We start from the raw sequence: 19,380 nt of genomic DNA on the forward strand, positions 1-19,380 counted from the left end.
CTTGGTACAAAACTCGTGCAGCCTCCATGTTTATATAGCAGTGTGCGTATCTGGGCTGCAACACCTTGTGCTGGATGAGATCTATCATTTTCCTGAAAATCTGCACTTAAAGATCTAAAAGATACAGTTTGATCTTTTAGTTTTTATCTTTAATCTTTAATCTTTAATCCCTGAACGAACTCTTCTAGTTTGTAATTCGAACTTTAATTATCTTTTAATTCGTTCCTAAAGATAGATCATCTAATCTCTTGCTAACTGCACAATAATCTGTTAAAGATATAACAGATTTATATGTCCAGTATTTTCGGGCCAGATGTCCTGGACATCGTATCCGACATCGTGGATCCTGCAGCTTCAATTCTTCATTTGACATTTCATCTTGCCTTGTGCATTGTGCAGCCCGATCTTATTCTTTGACATAACGTTGGACATCATGTGCAGCAACTCCAGCTTTCCTTCATTGTCTAAGTGCTTATGTTTTAACAAAATCTTAGCCAATCTTTTAAAACTCAGTAGAGCTAAGCACTAACAGAAGGGATGGAAGAAGGGAATAGAAAAAATGATGAGAGAGAGAGAGAAGAGAATTCCGTAAGGAAGAGTTCTCAGACTTTAGGTAGTGTGAGAGTGCTCTGAGACTCGGTGTGTCCTTTCTCCTTGGCTTGACTCTCTTTTTATAATTGTTGAAGTGGATTTGGGTTTTCGTAGTCGCGCTTTGCTTGTTCAGCGCAGGTGCTTATTTTCGTGCTCACCGTGTGTTTTGCACTAAGCGCACCTTGGGTTGGGCCTGATGCTAAATCCTTAATTTTTCTTCATTATTTCTGTAGCTTTGTGCTTTTAATCCCTCCAGTTTTTATATTTGCAACTATAATTTGGAAAAATATCAATTCTTAACAATTCAGCACTAATAATTGTTAAATAATTATTTTTAAATACAATTTCACTTTATTTCTCATTATCAAAAACACATTTATTTAGCCGTTATTAATATGACCCAAAATTGATAACAATAAACCATTAATAATACCAAGAGATCAATAATGTAGTAGTCAACAACAACAAAATTCACAATTATATTGCTTCGGTTAAATCCTATAGAACATTTATATTTCAACCATATATATTTCTTTGGTTGCTACATGCACACATACAAGATCCTTATACTAAAAAGAATATCAAGGGATCCGAATGCTTTGGGTTGAATTTACTTTCTCTTCATCTTTTATATCTCATGGAACAAACATAAAATTCAAATATTTATAAGAGGCTCAAAACATATTTTAATGTAAAAAAAATGTTAAACATATTTGCATTGTTTTCTCCTTTGTTTATTTGACCCCTTGCAGTCTTTTTATCAATGTATTAAAAAGTCAATTTGTGCTAATCTCTCTTTCCTTTTCAGCATATAAAATTGTTGTTGTCTTGTGTTTGTGTTTTCATAATTTAAATAGTCTACTCTGTCCGGACTGTTTGATGTGTTTGTTGATGGGAATAGAATATTTTCTCTTCTATTTTCAATATTTTCAACTTTTTCAATTCTCATATTCTCAAAAGGTGATTTGATCTTTTTGTTATGTAATTGCTAAGCATGACTGAAAATGCATGCTCCCATTAGTTAGCCCAGAGCCAAGGAAGACATAAAAGTATTTTCAATCCCCATGATCAATGATCCAACCTCTATATTACATACATATCCTCAAATAGTTTCTCCCCTTATTTCTAGCTTCCTTGCAGCCAAAGATAAAAGAGAATTTTCTATAAAAGAACCATGTACGTGACAAAATAACTTATGTAAATGTAACATTTTTTACATTGATTATGTATATAAGGAATGTAAAAAAAGTTATACAAATAGATTCAAATATTCAAATCTTCCTCGAGACAAAAAAAATATTGTAATTTTATAAGAACCAAAAAATATATTAAAATTTTTAAAAGAACAAAGATAAATTTCAAAAATCTCTAATTTTATGATGGTGAAAAACATATTTTAACTTTTTTATATAGTACAACTGTGTGAGATACTGAGAGATTGCAAGTGGTTGAGATATATATTTAAAATTATTTAATGAATAATATAATTTTTTTAATAAATATATTATTGCAATTAAAAATTAAAAAACTCAAGTACAAATTCAAAAAAATGAAAGATGCAATCTAAACTAAAACTAAATTTAAAGAATAAAATTATAAATATTTTAAATTATTAAAACTTTATTTAATTATTATATTATTTACTCAATTCAGTAATGTTTTTTGTTCCATGTAATGAATGTTATAAAATAATTAATATTTTTAAGCTTTAAACATATTTATATAATCATCCTAGAAGTTTCATGCAATTACGCAAACATCTTTTTTTTTTCCATTAGTTACTTTGTCTTCAAGAAGATGTTAGTGTAACATACAAAAATGTGTTCATGTAATATTTTCAAACTTATAAGTAATTATTTCAAAGATATAGAGGGATTAGTGCACTGATATAAAAAAAAAAAAAAAAAAGTGGTGCTATATGTAATTTGAGAAAAATTCAAGAGATACAAATGTAATTTGCTCAAATAAACAATTTCAAAATAAATTAAGAGGTAATAAACATAATTTATATTAAATAAAAATATGTGAGAATTCTTTTATGTAAAAGTTGGTGAAACACTCAAATCGAAAAATTAAATTTTACATAAATAAACTGTGTTAGCCCTAAAAATCTCCATCTATTAACTATTAAAAACAACCTTTATTAATTTTATTAAATTAAAATAAATTAATATATAAATTCTAAGGAAGCAACCCGAGTCAGACTCACTTTATATATTTACACAAATACACATATCGAAATTACAGAATATCTATTATGTCAAATAGCATGCAGCATGTTTATCCATTTTTTATTTATTTAAGAAAAGTGTAATATATATAGAAAATAAAATCTATTAAAGTTGTCATAATTAGATTATAACCGTTAAAGATAACCTGCTCTATTATCTTGTAGTGGTCATTATTATTATTATTATTATTATTATTATTATTATTATTATTATTATTATTATTATTTTAAAGGCTAGACTGCTGGGTATTATTTTACCTACTTTTTATCCTATAAATATCCCACTGACATCTTTGTTTTACCCACCCGCCATATTTCCTCTGTTTCCCGGCACAACCTTAAGTTCATCTTTCGTTCCATTGGGGATTCATTCATCTCAGTTTTTCATATTTCACATCAATTATAGTAGGCCACCAAACCAATGGCAAAAGCAGAACATCCTCGGAGAAAACTCGTTATAAAGATTTTCCCTCCAGGTTCTAAAGTTTCTTATTCTTGTGGTACCAACACTCCAAAAGATTCAATAGTGTCCAAAGTGTGTGAGCTGAAGAATAAGAAGGGTTATTATGCGATGACAATGTGGGTTAACACCGAAAACCCATCAGAATCTTGTGTCACTGATTCAAGAATTTCAAGAACCGAAATGGCAACATGGGTTAACACTAAAAACCCGTCCGAAGTATGTGAGTCGAAGAAAAAGAAGGAGGATAGTGTGCGTGTGGAGTGCAAGAACAGAGAGAAGAAGAAGCGAAAGGTGGAGCACGTAATGACGATGGACCGTTGCAAGAAGATGCAATGCTGGGCGATGTTGAAGCGTTTGATGGTAGGAAGAGATGCATGGGCTTTACAGAAGGATGTTCTTCATCCTAAGATTTTTTACGTTCTTGATAAGTCTGAAGCCATGAAAAAGCCAAAGGGTTTGGAGGATATTGAGTCAAAGTTGAAGAATTCGGATTACTCAGAAGCTTATGAGTTTGTTGATGATGTGAGGCTTGTGTTGTCTTATGCATTGCAATACCCTCCAAGGAGTGAGGTTCATAGAACTGCAACAAGGATCACCGAGGGTTTTGAGGTCAATTGGAAAACTATGAAGGAGAAGTGGATGCGTGAGGAAGAAGAGACGAACAAGATTTGCAAGAGGGAATTACATGTGTGTCCAAATGAAGGAAGTCAAGTGAGTAATTATCTCACCAAAAGGAGCAATATTTCTATATGCTGATTCAAAATAGCTTCTCACCACATGTCAAGAAAGCTATGCCAATAAGGGTCATTATGAGCAGCATGGACATTACCCCTCTTCAACAGTTTCATTTAATTACCTGGTTTATTCATTTTTATGTATAAAGTATCTATTGAGTTTCACGTAAGAAGTTTCTACTGTTTCTATTTTGAGTTGTAAGATTACTCCTCAATAACAAGAAAGTTCTGTTATGTTATGTTTGTTGTGTTCCGTATCTCCTTGATGTTCTTGACATGACTTTGAAAAACATTTTATTATTACGTAATAAAGCAGCACGGATTACAATTTATCAAGTAACCCCAAATTGATTGATTATGGAAAGGACTTCATTAATACACTACTGTTGGTTCTCGATCAGTATCATCAAATTGATTCGGAAGTACTTTTTTTAAGGGTTTAATAAGTTTTTAGTCCGTAAATTTTTTTGAAATTTGACGTTTTAATCCTTAAACTCTTGTTTGATTAGTCAAGATCATTTAACTTTTTTTCATTAAGGTTTTTAGTTCATAAATTTTTGTTTGACCGGTCAAGGTCTTTCAACTTGTATTATCTTATGCATTGCAATACCCTTCAAGGAGTGAGGCATACAGAACTGCAACAAGGATCACCGAGGGTTTTGAGGTCAATTGGAAAACTATGAAGGAGAAGTGGATGCATGACGAAAGAGAGATTAAAAAGATTTTCAAGAGGGAATTGCATGTGTGTCCAAATGATGATGATGGTGAAGTTCATGGGAAGTGAGGAGTTATCTCACAAAAAGGAGCAATCTTTTGATTTGCTGATTCAAAATATGATATATAGGAAGCAGAAAGTTGACCTGTTTGAAGATCGTTCTGGAGTTTGGACATCCATCTTCAACAGTTTCAATTTAATTACCTGGTTTATTCATATTTTTATGTAAAAAGTCTCTATTCAATTTCCTATAAGTTTCTACTTTTATTTTGAGTAGTAAGGTTACTCCTCAAATTAAAGAAGAAAGTTCGGTATTTTACCATTTTTTATGTAAGTTTGTTGTGTTCCTCATCTCCCTAATTGTTGTTCTTGACATGACTTTAATTACTATTGGTAATAAAGCAACATCGATTACAATTTATCAGTACACCTAGTTAATTGATTATCGAAAGAGCTTTATTAATATGTCTAAAATCATCCCAATTAATGACCATGATTTGAGTTTCTGTGATAATTAAAGAACAAATTATTGAATTTAGCTCAACTCATTTTAGAAAATAATGTAAGTAATTGTAGTTTTTGACGAGAAAACCAGCCTTTGATATTATGTTTACATAAACATCAAATCATCCAAGTGTTGAAATATTAGTTATTGATTTTCTTGTATGACAACGGTTAAATTACATATATTAATCTTGCTTCCATTAAAGGAATCCAATCCCAAATTATTCATAGATATATAAACGAAAAGTTTTAAGGTTTTATCTCTTTTAAATAGAGTAAGTCTTAATCATTAGAAATTGATTTATTATTAGTTAAAATTAGTATAAGGCCTAGTAGTTAATAAGGTAAGCCTTAATCTTATTTAGGATATACTTGAGAGTGGTGTTTAGGAAGGGAAGGGATGGTAGGAATTAAGAAACCAAAAAAATCAATTTTAAATTAATGAAATTGTATCATTTCTATAAAAATAAACATAGTTATATATAATATTTTAAAAAAATATATACCAATCTATCATTCGATCTCTTTACTTGAATATCATATCAACTAAAGAATATTTATTAAACATAAAATTTTTTCCTTTTCTTCCCTCCAAAAAGCTCAACTTCCAAACATATTCCTAATCTTTTTTACATAAATTTTAATAAAGTTAAAAATAGCTTGTCTCTGTAAATAAATGAATGATTTTTAGTTTTGGCTGGTAGTAGAGGCAGGCATATTTTGGGAGGAAATTGAGAAGGGATGGTTGTAGATAGCCCCTTTGTTACTATTCCATTTCAGTTTTATTTCCTAATTCCTATTATACATTACTGTTTTGTTGTATATTGAGAGGACAAGGTCTTTGATCTTGGAGTTAGTTTCCCTACTCAACACATATTTCTCGGTCCCTACCATAGGGTTTACATTATAATCTTCAAAAAAATAAAAGGAAAGAGGATACTCACATCAATCAAAACAAATATTACACGCACTAGTGTTTGTATACATACACTAAAGACACCTTTTCTTTCCTATTTTTTTATATATCTTCTGGCAAAATGTTCTACCATGCCCCAAGTACAAAATTTTATAGATCTGAGCAATCCTACTAGACCATGATCTCAACCCTGGATTTTACAAAAAAAAAAAAAAAAGAATAAACAAATGAAGATATCATAGCTAAAAGAAATCACAAGAAACAAATAGGTAAGTGTTGTCGTAACCCTGAAAGCATGTTAATTCCAATCTTGACTGCTTCTTTAAAGACACTACTGTACAATGAAAATCCTGCACCATCAAACATGCATAAAATGTGGCTGTTTCAGGAAGCTCCAGCAGGTCTTAACTGATATGCCTGATGACTCCCTTTTGCTTGAAGGGCCATAGACATAGATCTTAACCTGCTAGTTATCTCTGTGAAGGATGGCCGGCTTTCAGGGTCAGGTGACCAACACTCTTCCATAAGCTTCCTCCATTCAGAATCACACCGTTCAGGCACAGGAGGTCTAAGAGTGTTCTTTACAATACCCCCTACATGAACATGTCACAAAAAGGGAGGCAAGTCAGTAATGGAAGTCAGAAAGCAATCAATATTCTTCCGGTGGCATTAACTAGTAGATTAGGAAGACATGCAACAAGAAACCATATCTTTGGCAAAGATTGGTATACAATAGGAGCAATTAACAAGTGCAATAGGTAGAGTAGTGCGTGCTAGTCTTTTTAAATTATAGAAGATATATGAATAACACATTCCCAACTTCTATAACATAAATTTAAGAACACTTAAATTGTCATGGATACTTATATGTCCAGCTAGTCGAGAATTTGATATATTTTTTAATCCCCTTCATCAAGGTAAGTCCTTAATAGTGGTAATAATAGTGTGTTCATACTCAATGGCCTTGTCTGGTCAATTTCAAACAGCTACTTGCTAAGTATATTTGCAGAACAATGAACAACATAGAAGTCAGAAGAGTTTCTAACGGGGATTTCTAGCTAACAGTTTCAGCCATCATTTGAGTTGGAATTTTGGAAAATACCAGCAATGGTTGAAAATTAAAAAAAAAATTTATTTTATGCCCTACATATCCTCCAATACACCTGGCCAGTTTTGTAAGTTTTTTTTTTATTTTTATAATTGGATATTTGGATTCAATCTCTGCATTCTAATACTACCAGTATACTAAACTAAGTAAAAAATTAATGAAATGCAAGTTGGCCAAAGCAAACAGCCAACAAAAAGTGGAGGCACTTAATCATTAACATAAATACCATCTGGTCCGGCATTAGACATACCAGGAGATCAATAAATGAGGTAGTCAACAAAGAAAGATTCACAACTACACTGCTTCAGGTTAATCCTATAAAACATTTCAACCATATTTTGTTACTTGAGCACATGCACAATCTTATGCTAAAAACTAAAAAGTATCACATTAGCATCCCTTACATATATCAATCATAGTAAGACCAAATAGAACAGAAAATAATGCAACATCCTACAATAATAACATTTCAATTTTCTCTATGATACTCCACTCCTTCCTCAAAATTTCTTTTGTTTGATAAAAGAATGTAACTTTCCTTTACCCTGCAATTGGATGGGGGAATTAAATGGGGTAATTCATTTTTTTGAAGAATTTAAAATACTCACCCGTAAAATAAGCTGTTTGGATAAAAAGTTTAAGGAGCAATTAAAATTCTGGTATTTGTATAAGGAATTTTAATTAGTTCAAATAGGAGAATTTCAAATTCTCTTTAAAAACTAAGAATTTGAATTTCCTCTCCCCCACGGACTCTCGCTCTCAGGCTCTTGCGACTCATGCCTCCCTAATCTCACAACTCTAACTTGACGCTCCACTCACGACTCTCACAAGCTTCACTCTGCTTTCTCTCATGGTGGTTCTAAGCTTGCTTTCTCTCTCGTGTAGTGTTTTTGCAAATTTCAATCACAGTACAATCCCTTCCACAGCAGCGCCTCTTTCTCCAATGGCGACGGAGAACCGTCTTTATGTTTGACAAAATCCTTTATCAGCAGACAAACACCAGTGCTGCCGTCGTAATCCAGTTGTTGAACACGGCAGCGGTGGAGATCGACGGTTCATCAAAGTTCACAAGCACAAAGCCAACCTCTTCTTGTTTCTTCTCATCTACCTCATCTTTGTTATGCTTCTCTTTGTTTTCGTTTTCAATGTTTGGCCATGAAATCTTGTGTGCTGTGTTTGCTTTGGAGGTGTGTTCTTGCAGTAACGAAATTGAAATGATGATACTGTTTTTTAATTGTTTAATATTATCTAATATTAAATTAAAATTATTTTTAAATTATTAGATAATTAAATATTGGTTAATGTTTGTTTTAGTAATGTTAAAGTTAAAATTTAATTTGTAAAATACATATTTAAAACTAAAATTTTACATTAAGTGGAAATTGCATTATTCAATTCAAACAATGAAATTCAATTACAATCAATTAGGAATATTTTTCGGCCAATGTCGGCTAGAAATGCCAAAAAAATCACCGACTGACACCTATCGAAAAACCTGGATGGCACCAGCAAAAAAATAGTTCTAGTCAACGTTGGCTGAAAAATATTCGCTGGCAACATAAACCCTACTCGATGTCGGACACAAAATAGTATCGGTTGGTGTTGACCTAAAAGCATCACTGACTATGGTTGGTTGAAAAACCCTGGTCAAAATTATCAATATTTAAAAAAAAAACTAGCGTACCTCATTGCCCAGAGGCTCTTCGCTATGCGAAGGTATGAGGGAGGGATGTTGTACACAGCCTTACCCTTGCATATGCAAAGAGGCCGTTTCCGGATTCGAACCCATGACCAACAAGTCACCAAGGCACAGCTTTACCGCTGCACCAGGACTCGCCCTCAAAATTATCAATATTTATATTTTAAAATTATTTTTTAATTAAATATTTTAAAATTAGATAAGTGTTTATTTTCTATAAAATTTAATATTAAAATTTCGTCTATTTAAAATATAAAAATGAAATTTTGCATATTGAGAAAATTGAATTGCCCTATCCAAACAAAAAAAATTCAAAATTTAAGAAATTTGAATTGATTTATTCAAACAAAACATTTGAAAAATAAAGGAAATTAAAATCGAAGCAATTCAAATTCCAGGCATTTCAAATTCCCTAATATTTTGAAATTTCTTGTCCAAACACAAGGTTAAGGTATAATATTGTTGACAGATTCTTACCAATAATGGCACCACAATGCATATCTGCATAAGGTTCCTCTCCTGTTAATAGCTCCCACATTGAGATGCCAAATGAGAAAACATCAACCTGTCAGTCATTCCACAAGCTGAATGCCTGTCAAAAGACTCATTGATTCCTCTATATTACTGAATTTTATAAGAATAATGCCCAGTTACCTTTTCAGAAACCCGACTGCTATTCCCATTCAACAGCTCCGGTGCCATCCATGGAAGGGTTCCCCGCACACCACCAGATACAAGGGTATTACGTTTAATTCTTGATAATCCAAAATCTCCAACCTAGGAAAAAATAATCAGCCATGTTGCAAAACAAAAAGTATGTCATATTAAGTAAGACAATTAGATAAAACTTCACTAAATCAGACTAATATTTTTTCTTTGATGCACAGGTTCTAGTTTCTTTCTACCCTGGGCTTTTGCCTACTCCCATGGTACTTACATAAATAAAGAAAAAGAACCAAATAAGTGCAAAGAAAAAAAAATTCACTCCAAAAATTCTGTGCATGATGTAGCAAGTGGTGACAGAAGAGAATCATACAGGGTTGGAATTGAGTTGAATTACATGCTTGTGATTTCACCATCCATGTCAATGCCACTCCTCTGACAGGTTGGATGGAAACAAATGTGATACATGAGCTTTAGATATCAAATAGTGGATTACCAAGAAGGACTATATGACCTACCTCACTACCTAAGCTGACTTTGTCTTTCTTGTCATGCATTCTAGGTCGACTAAGATTGGCACCCAACTATGTAGCATCGACAAATCCAAGATTCATCTCATCTTGAAGCAGATTTTTCATGCTCATGACACTCAAGTTAAGACTGAATTTGGGAGTAGGCCAAGGTTCTTCATGCCAATAGCACTCAATATCTTTATGGGTTACCCCTACATCACAAGTGTCAATGTGTCATTGCCCCTCAAAAGTTTGAAAGCCCCGTGTTTGCTTATTTAGAGAAATTTGATGGGTTCTCTATGATTTCAAACAATATTTTCCCCTATAGAGACATCAGCCTAGGAATTTGAGCAGCATAGCACTTTCATGTTGTGGGCTGACTATAGTTTACCTTTGGAATATTCTACCCAGATCAAATTTTGGACTCACCCACTGTCCCCAAAATGAACAGCCTATGTTTGATATGCCTCCACCTGTTGATCCTGTGCACTTTTATCCTAGATTGTCGATCATGATGATGTGTGCAATCACTGCAACAAGTTGGACAACAACATTGATAAGTGATGGGCTTTCTGCTGCCACCCTCCTCACACTGTCGATAATGCAGAGGCTACTCCATAGAAGACCCTGAGTCATTGGATTATTTGACACCATCTTTGGCTACCTATTCTGACTTTTGAAATGGTTTGTGGAACATAAGGGCTTGGGTTCCGTTGCCTTTGCAGTGCATCCTGATAAATCCTATGTTTGTCTTTCCTAGTAATCACCCCTAGGTCTTGGATTCTAATGACATTGATCACATATTTGACAATAAATCTCAATTCTCCAAAATTTCTGCATTTGGTTATTCCTTTGTGGTCACCTTTGCTAATGGTTCCATAACACAATCTCAAGGGCTTGATACTACCCATTCTCTCCCTTTTTTTTGCCTATATGTTTTATATTTATGTTCAAGCTTCCTCATTTAATTTTCTTTCAATTAGTTGGTTTACTCATTCTCTTGATTGTATGATATCTTTGTTGGATACTCGAATGCTAATAGTAGGTTCCTTGCTAATAGGAGATCCATTTCTGGGTATTGTCTATTTATTAGGGATAACTAAATTAATATCCTGGAAAGGAATAATGTTGAAAGGTCAATTGCTGAGGCAGATATCGAAATTGAACCATGACATCAACTACTTACACAAACTCATTTGACTCAACAATTGTTTCAAAAGCTCAAATTTGGGAAGGTTAAGTAAAGGACACCCATTTATGCTAATAATCTACATGCCCTAAAACTATTTCACAAGACCAAACACATTGAGATAAGTTTCCGTTTCATTAGAGAGAAAAATCTTATCCAAAACCAAAAACATCACCACTTAGTTCATTAATTCAAATGACCAATTTCTGGATGCTTTCACTAAGTCCTGGATAGGTCCTAAGCTAAGTTATATACATGACAAACATGGTGCATTTGATCTATATGCTCCAGCTAGAGGGGTGTTGGAAATTATTTAAATGGTGTCAAGATTCATTGTATAGGATGATCAAATCATGTATTTATGGTAATTTGGATATTTGTTAAATTGTGATTAATAATTTTTGTCTGTATAACTCAATCTTTGCAATGTAGTTTAACATATGAATTTCATTAAATCTCTATTCTCATTCCTTAACATTAACCAAGCTGAAACTTGACATCACGGATTCTTACCTTGCATATGGGTCGTTGTGGATCCCTTAGATTGACAAGTAAATTGTCACATTTCAAATCAAAATGGACAATATTTTTTGAGTGCAAATATTCCATACCAAAAGCTGCATCCATGGCAATTATTAGCTTTTTACGACGATCTAGTAATCTGCATAAAAGAATTGGAAATTTGGTACATCCATAAAAAACTTATTCAAAACATTAGTCAAAGAAAATTGACTAAATTAGAATACCTGTTGTTCTTTACAAGGACATGCCTAAGGGAACCATTAACCATATACTCTGTTACAGTTGCTAGGGTTCCACCAGCCCCATCCGGTACTATTCCATAAAATGCAACCACATTGGGATGGTGAAGATTTGAGAGGATTTGTGCCTCTCTCCAGAAATCTTTTGCCTACCGAAACCATGAAACATTGTAAGATTCAAGTGCATAGCTGACTTTTTCTTTCAATAGAACTCAACAGAGCAACTTTTGAAATTGGTGTCTGGTATACAATTTTTAAATGAATATAAACTTTTCAGAAAAACTGCAAAATAGTATGTAAGGCATCTCTTTTCACCTTATGGTTTAAATCTAAAAAACTTACGTATTAATTTATTTGAATTTAGGACATAAATAAAATTTAAATTCCATAATGATATTCACATGGAGATAGATACAAAAAGAGATAAAAGGGTGAGGGAAAGGGAATGAGGCAAGGAGGGTGGAAGAAAGAGTGCAAGTGCATTTGGATTTAATCCTACACTCATCCCTCTATTTATGAGAAGCAACATTAAACCTATGAGTAGATAGAGATATAAATATGTATGTTATTAATACATAACATGGTGTTGAGAAGAAAAGTGCACTGAATACATACCAACCGTTCTTGCTCAGAAGACCTCCCTGCAAAGCAGCTCTTCTTAATTCTCTTTATAGCAACATCTGTTCCCCGCCATTTTCCATGATAAACAGTTCCATAAGTACCAGATCCTAACTCCGTAAGGTCTTCAAGATCAGCATTCCTTATTATCTGCATTACATAGAAAAGGAAGAAAAAACTGTTAACCTTAAATTGAATCGTTGACCAACCATTGAAAGAGTATATTATATTATTTCATTCATGGCAATTATCTAATCAACTAAGACTTGGGTATCAACAATTCTTAATAGCCACATTTATGTGATCTTGAAAGTTGAAGCAAAAACCAGAACTGAAACATTTCAGTGATGATCAACCTGTAAACCATAAATGCTAGCTTCCATTTCTGCTATCATTGCATCAGAAAGGAATTCATTTTTGTCTGTTTGATTGTCATTAAAATCCTGCAAATAAAAACAAAATATTCAGGAAGCCATAAAGAAAATATCATAAAACATCTTATTTCAGTTTTTCATACCTCAGATTCAGACTCAGGGACGATGCTCTCAGCTTCTGTATGAGATAGGGATACAACAACACTTCCAACATCCTCTGAAATATATGGACAAACAACACCATTCATGTCTTCTACTACAACAAACGGCTCCACTCGATTTACATCATTACACCTTCTTGATTGTTCTGAAATTTTATCTTCAACTTTTGACATTCCAGAGGCAGAGTATTCGGGGATAATCTGACTCACCATTTGACCAGTGCTGATAATAAAGTCATCAAGATAAGATGGTGCAATTTTAAAAGACATAATATTGCTTGAATTATCCTGGTCATTCAATGGCATGTTTAGATTTGGACTGAGATCATCACGAAATGCAGAAGGATACAAACTTGCAGAGCTTACAGTAGGATTTTCTTGAAAACCTGCAGCCCTCTGATTCTTACAAGGATGAATTTGTTTGGCTTTAAGAGAATCTGGGTGAATGGACTGCTTGAACATATGATCTCCTTGAGAAAATTTGTCACAAGAGCCTACTTCACAATTTAAAATTGGAGCATTTAAATCAAAATTTCTGGTCAATGAAAAATCAATCCCTTGTTCACCATTCAGACCTTCAGCCAAAGCACATTTTTTGTGATCACTAGTCCTTTGGCTCATGTCAAGATCAGATCGGGCCTTTCCCACTAGATTATTTAGAGAGAGGCCCATCATGCCTGATGAAACAGGAACTATACCCTCAGAAGGTAGCTCCCAATTCTTTTGCATATTAATCATAGCATTGAAGTTATTAGCAGGGAAGGACTCCAAAAGATGCAATTCAGGCACATGTCCCATATCAATGACAGCTGATTTCACCTCATGAACCTTGTTATCAATAAAAATTGGATTCTTTTCTTCAATTAACTTCATCCTTTCTAATTTTACAGAATTTTCCTGAATATCCTCAGCAACATAGCTGGGTCCACTCAAGTCAGTTTGAGCAATAAGGTTCTTTTTTTCAGTTATAATGCTATCCATCATATGAACAGGATCATTCATTCCCAATGAATCATAGTATGGAGAAGATGCCAAATCTTGCCTTTTGTGTGGCTCAGATGACTCAACTTTTGGTGTCTTACTTTGCATTTGAGGATGATGGACAATGGACTCATGCTGATTCTCCTTAAGGTTCACCTGTGAGACTTTAGGGGGTAACATCGAAGATAATTGACACTTTTCAAGGTTAATGGAGAAAGATTGACCAAATCCATCTTGCGAGATGTAACCAGACCTTGCTCCACTCTTGTTCAACTGTGGATCAGATAAGGCATGGGGCATCCCATGAGGGGAGTCTGTAATTCCATAAGATTCACCCTGTTGATAGATTAGATCATCCAAGCATGAAAGAGGATTTTCAGAGTAGACTCTTCTTTCCTTTTGCATGGACCTTCCACCAAAAATTTCATCACTGTAACCATCACTTGGATTAACACATAAGGGAGTCACTAATTCATTGCCAGGACTGTAGTCCAAATGCCCATTGAGCTTTTTGGGCCAACCAACATCTCCATGCTGATAAGGATGGGTATCGCTTGACAAAGTAGCAGCCACTTGTTGAGGGTATCTGCAATCCGCAGTTCTTATATTGGAGTACTCAGTATGTAGCTGAGCAGTAGCAAATGATGCATTGCTCTCAATACTTCCCTGGCATGAGTTGTTACCGAGCAATTGTATATAACCTGTGCTAGAACCTGTTACCTGGATTGGAGTGGGAGGAATTGGCAAGGGCCTTTGGAAATTCAGGGAATCATTCAAAATTCCATCTGGATTTAAAGCATTAATAGCATCCCTGATCTCCAACAGAGAAGAAGCATTTGGAATTTTCGAAAAAACTGGAGCCAAATTCGGTTCTGTCCCGAATGAACTGGCTTCATTTGTCAAACTTTGCCCACCAATGTTTGTCCTAGTAGGGTCTCCCATGCCATTCACGGCAACAACATATTGGTAATCAGGATCATTCTGCCGAACAGCACTTACCTCTGTCGATGATGTCTCTTCAGATTCACCCAAAGGAACTAAAAATATTCTAAGTTTTTGAGAACCTTCATGCCTTTCAAGCCCATGGTATTCCTCCTTCATATTTTGAAGATCTTCATCAGAGAAAACAGATATTAGAGCATCAAGATCCTCCCCTGGAAGCTGGTACTTGATTGTGTGAGGTTGATTGCAAATACCCAAGGTCTTCTTCATAAGCTGTTCCCATGAAATATCCTTTCGGATAGATATAATGTGTGTGTCTCCCCCTACATATCTGAGTTTCCCATCGCTGGGTCTTGGTAATATTTTTCCACCGAAGCTGCATAGAAACTTCATTTTCCCAGACTGAAAATCATCTAAAATTCCCAAACCGGAAAATCCATTGGACTGAGAAGCTTCATATCTGCGAAGGGGTGATACAGCTGAAGCGAGACTAGACTGGACACCAACTGGTTCTTGAAAAACCTTCCTTGACACACCATCTCTCTTCTGAATTTTGCTTAAAATGTTGGCAGAAGCTCCATTTTCCATCTCCTGTGCTGGCTGTTTTATAGCGACAAAGTCAGATATATCAGAAGAACTCTCAGAGTCCATTCTCCTCAACCCCAGAATATTAGTAAGATCTTCATATCTCACATGGCCATTCTCCCTGTTCAACCCAAACACATTCTCACAATGTCGAGGTATATCAGGTGAAACAGGAACCCTTCCAGCAGCAATTCCATCACAACCAACATTTGTAGAAAATTCTTCTCCTGCCTGTATAGCAATATTGTTATTATTTACATGACGTCCAGTATTTGAGACACCACTGGATAATTCTGGTTGAGCTTGGGCATGTTTAGGAAACATGGTAGGATCCTTACCAGTGTTGGTACCTAACAAGTTTCCTGTCTTATTTTCTGGCATTTTCTCAGCTACTCAGGCTGCTAGTTCTTTTCATAGTGCTGATATAGTAATAAGGCTAAAAGTGTAAAAAGCTGATTAACCAACAAATTCATGTCTGATTTCTCCTTCCTACTTACACCCAAGTCTCAATTCTCAACGACCAAATACCAGATCAACTATAACCAAAACCAAGATGATATATATTTGGGGATACTGAACAGCAGCAAGAACTCATGTACACGCTTTTACAACCAAAGAGAGAAACACACCTTCCAGCAATTAAACATGGAATAAATGCATACACCACAAGAAAAAATAGAATCCCCTCTTCTTCCAAGTTTATCTAGCCGCATACACACAAACCAACCAACCTTGAATTATTTACAAGGGCCAATAGTATCTATGACAAACTGATGAGTATTTCAGACCAAGTGGAGAGCCGCAAACCAGCAATCCTTCAAAATGCAACATAAGCGAATCAGAAGCAACAAACACAACATTGTCAATTGCATGAATTGAAGACAGGAATCAAGCTATCAATCAAAACACAAAATTGTCCAAATTTAAAAAGTGTAAACGTTTCCAAGTCGCTCGTGCAAGGGCTCAACATGGGTTATCAATCAAAATCCAAAAATTTCCATATTTCAAAACTGGACTCAACATAAGAAAAAGAATAATCTAAATTAATAAAGGTGACACCAAAGGCAACAAAAAGTGAACATTTCCAAGCTGCTCATACAAGAATTCGACATGGGTATCAATCATAATTTCCAGATTAAACAAATGGGCACCCAACAAAAAAGCCTATTTTTTTAATAACAAAATCAAGTCATAGAAAACAATGCAAAAAAAGCTACCCTATGATCAAGAAACTTTATTTTCCCATATTCCACAAGCACCATAATTGAAGCAAACACAACCGAATCAGAGAGAAGAAAGAGGAACAAAAAACAAAAATAAAAAACAATTGGATCATGGATTTGAATTGAATTGAGGAAAAGATTGAAAGGGGGAAAGGGTGAACGTAGCTTACGCGTGAAGGTTCAATTTCTGCGTTGGGAAAGCAACATTGGCGAAATGGCGAGAATTAAGCAGCGATAACACACGGTGGCCATATCCATGAAAGCAAGTTTGGATCTCACACAACACAAAAACATAAAACACACACCCTCTCTCTCTACGTTTGTTGCATATTCTTGTTCCGATGTTCCTACGTGGACACATTCTTTTTAGTTTTGACAATTTTCTGGAATGACAAATAATCATCGGAAAATAATATAATATTTCAAAAAGATACCGCAAGAGGAAAATAAAATAAAATGAGACAGAAAAAAGAAAACAAATCAACCCCAAAAGACTATTTCATGCCACCCTCCACTTTTTGTCAGAAAATTATTCTCGAATTTTCATTTCTGTTTTATTATTTTGTTGTATATTATGTGTCGCTTGTGTGAGTTTTTATTTTCTGAATTTTATAAAGATTATATATAAAATGTGTATACCATAAAAAATAAAATTTATGAGTAATTAATAAAAAAAATTATATATATAATTTTATTAATTTTTATAATAATAACTTGAAAAGTTATTTCAAATTAATTATGTAAAATAGTGACACTGTCATAATACATAGAAACTACACTCAAATTTTATAAGAGTAAACAAATTATATGCTGAAATTTATAAAATGATTTCACACACAGTTATTTAATTATAATATAAATCATATTAATTGATAGTATAAACCTATTTTATATTATTAGTGTTTATTTATAAATAAAAAAAAATATTAGCCGTACGTAATCACTAAATTCATTTCATTATATTGTGTATTATGTATTATTTGTGTACAACTATCATGCCTGCCTTGTGTTTTATTTGTATTAAAATAAAATAAAAGCTGTATCTTATTTATCATTTATTTACAACTATCATGCATGCCTTGTTGTTTACTTCTATTTCTATTAAAATAAAATTTTATATATAAAACAATGTGTGGCTTTTTTAATTCGGCCCCTCGTAAACTACAAAAGCAAAAGGCCCGTCAGAGACGGCCTCTCGTCTGGAGTAGTGATGATGTGTCCCTCTCAAAAATTAAAAATAGCTATTACGTCTACGTGCTTCCCTCCAATGGAATCATTCTTATACTCTGAGACAGTTGTTCTATGTGATGGTATGGTTCAATGTATCGTTTCTTAAGTTAGTTTCATATATTCTTTTTTAAGTTAACAAATATTTTTCTTAAATTAAGAGAAACTTTTCAAAAATATTCTGCTCACAGATTTTAGGAAATACTATCGTAAATATGAGAAGGTAAATAATCAAGTTTATACCTCTAAAGATATTGACAAATTGATCCATAAAAAAATAAAAATTTAAATTTAATCCTTAAATGTGTGAAATGTATGATAAATTAATATTGTAGATAATTTAATGATAAATTGGTTCTTAAACTTTCCCACTGAATATTAAATTGGTCTTAAAAATAAAAGTTATCGTCAAATTGATTCTTAAATATTAATTTAATGACAAAATATTTTCACAAATTTAAACTAATTTGTCCCACATATTGCACATTCAGGTATTTAATTAATATTTTTCATCTTTCAGATACTAATTTATCATCACATCACAACTCTATATTAGTGACGCTGACGCATATAAAAATAAATAATATTAACTTTGGTCCTATATATAAGAAATAATTATGTAACTTATCAACACTAATAAAAAATAGTTTAATTAATTAATTTGTTATAAATTTTAATTTTATTTTGAGACTAGTCTTTATATAAATTTTAAATTGATTAATTATTTTGTTTTTGTGTGTGGCATATACTTGATTGAATAAGTGCTCGAGAAGCTTAATCCTAGGTTCGAGATGACGTGTCTTTGACTTGAGAAATTTTAATCAACATATAGTCAACCAATCAAAGTAAAGAAATTTCTTTATTAATGACATTTTTAAAATTATACGAATTTTTAGGATAAATTTTTTTTGAGATTGATAAAATTATTTTAATTATAATTAAGAATTTTCATGTTTTTAGTTCAAGGAAATATTTTATTGTGCATTAATAATTAGTTTATTGAGCATAATTAGTGTTTTAATCATAGAAAAATCATTTTAAATTGGATTTGAGTTATTTCAAAGGCCTTGAACTCATAAAATTATTTGTTACAATATGATTTATTTATTGAAGTCAGATTAATAAAATAGGATGGTTATAGATACCCAAAAATGTTTTAAACAAATTATATTTTGAAAATGACT

General features: G+C 33.1%; 1 protein-coding gene across 6 annotated transcripts; it reads right to left on the reverse strand.

Annotated features, from left to right (window-relative positions):
* Nucleotides 1-6,159: 6,159 nt before the first annotated feature.
* On the reverse strand, nt 6,160-17,344 carry LOC114396464. 6 transcript variants are annotated; one of them, XR_003663303.1, is made up of 10 exons: nt 17,140-17,342; nt 13,221-16,561; nt 13,060-13,146; nt 12,701-12,853; nt 12,071-12,234; nt 11,838-11,985; nt 9,615-9,737; nt 9,438-9,525; nt 6,440-6,746; nt 6,160-6,343 (listed from the first exon to the last, which is right to left on the reverse strand). XR_003663303.1 is itself a non-coding variant. In XM_028358445.1 (9 exons), exons 2-9 carry the CDS (start codon nt 16,125-16,127, stop codon nt 6,538-6,540), a joined length of 3,879 nt encoding a protein of 1,292 aa, XP_028214246.1. In that variant the 5' UTR covers nt 16,128-16,561; nt 17,140-17,342; the 3' UTR covers nt 6,160-6,537. The 6 variants fall into 6 exon arrangements, 3 of the variants coding, with proteins under 3 accessions (XP_028214246.1, XP_028214247.1, XP_028214248.1); XR_003663305.1 differs by lacking the exon at nt 6,160-6,343 and adding an exon at nt 7,512-7,576 and having other exon boundaries at nt 6,616-6,746; nt 9,438-9,479; nt 17,140-17,344; XR_003663304.1 differs by lacking the exon at nt 6,160-6,343 and adding an exon at nt 7,512-7,576 and having other exon boundaries at nt 6,616-6,746; nt 17,140-17,343.
* Nucleotides 17,345-19,380: the final 2,036 nt, after the last annotated feature.

This window comes from Glycine soja, chromosome 18 (assembly GCF_004193775.1).
Source record: "Glycine soja cultivar W05 chromosome 18, ASM419377v2, whole genome shotgun sequence".
NCBI lineage: Eukaryota > Viridiplantae > Streptophyta > Magnoliopsida > Fabales > Fabaceae > Glycine > Glycine soja.

What these genes read in the sequence shown, in the direction of transcription:
- LOC114396464 (XM_028358445.1), bottom strand. Translation starts at nt 16,127, where the DNA reads ATGCCAGAAAATAAGACAGGAAACTTGTTAGGTACCAACACTGGTAAG. An exon ending in TCCCTGAGTCTGAATCTGAG is followed by an intron (nt 13,147 to 13,220) that starts GTATGAAAAACT and finishes TTTTATTTGCAG; the next exon opens with GATTTTAATGACAATCAAAC. An exon ending in CACAACGACCCATATGCAAG is followed by an intron (nt 9,738 to 11,837) that starts GTAAGAATCCGT and finishes ATTTTTTCCTAG; the next exon opens with GTTGGAGATTTTGGATTATC.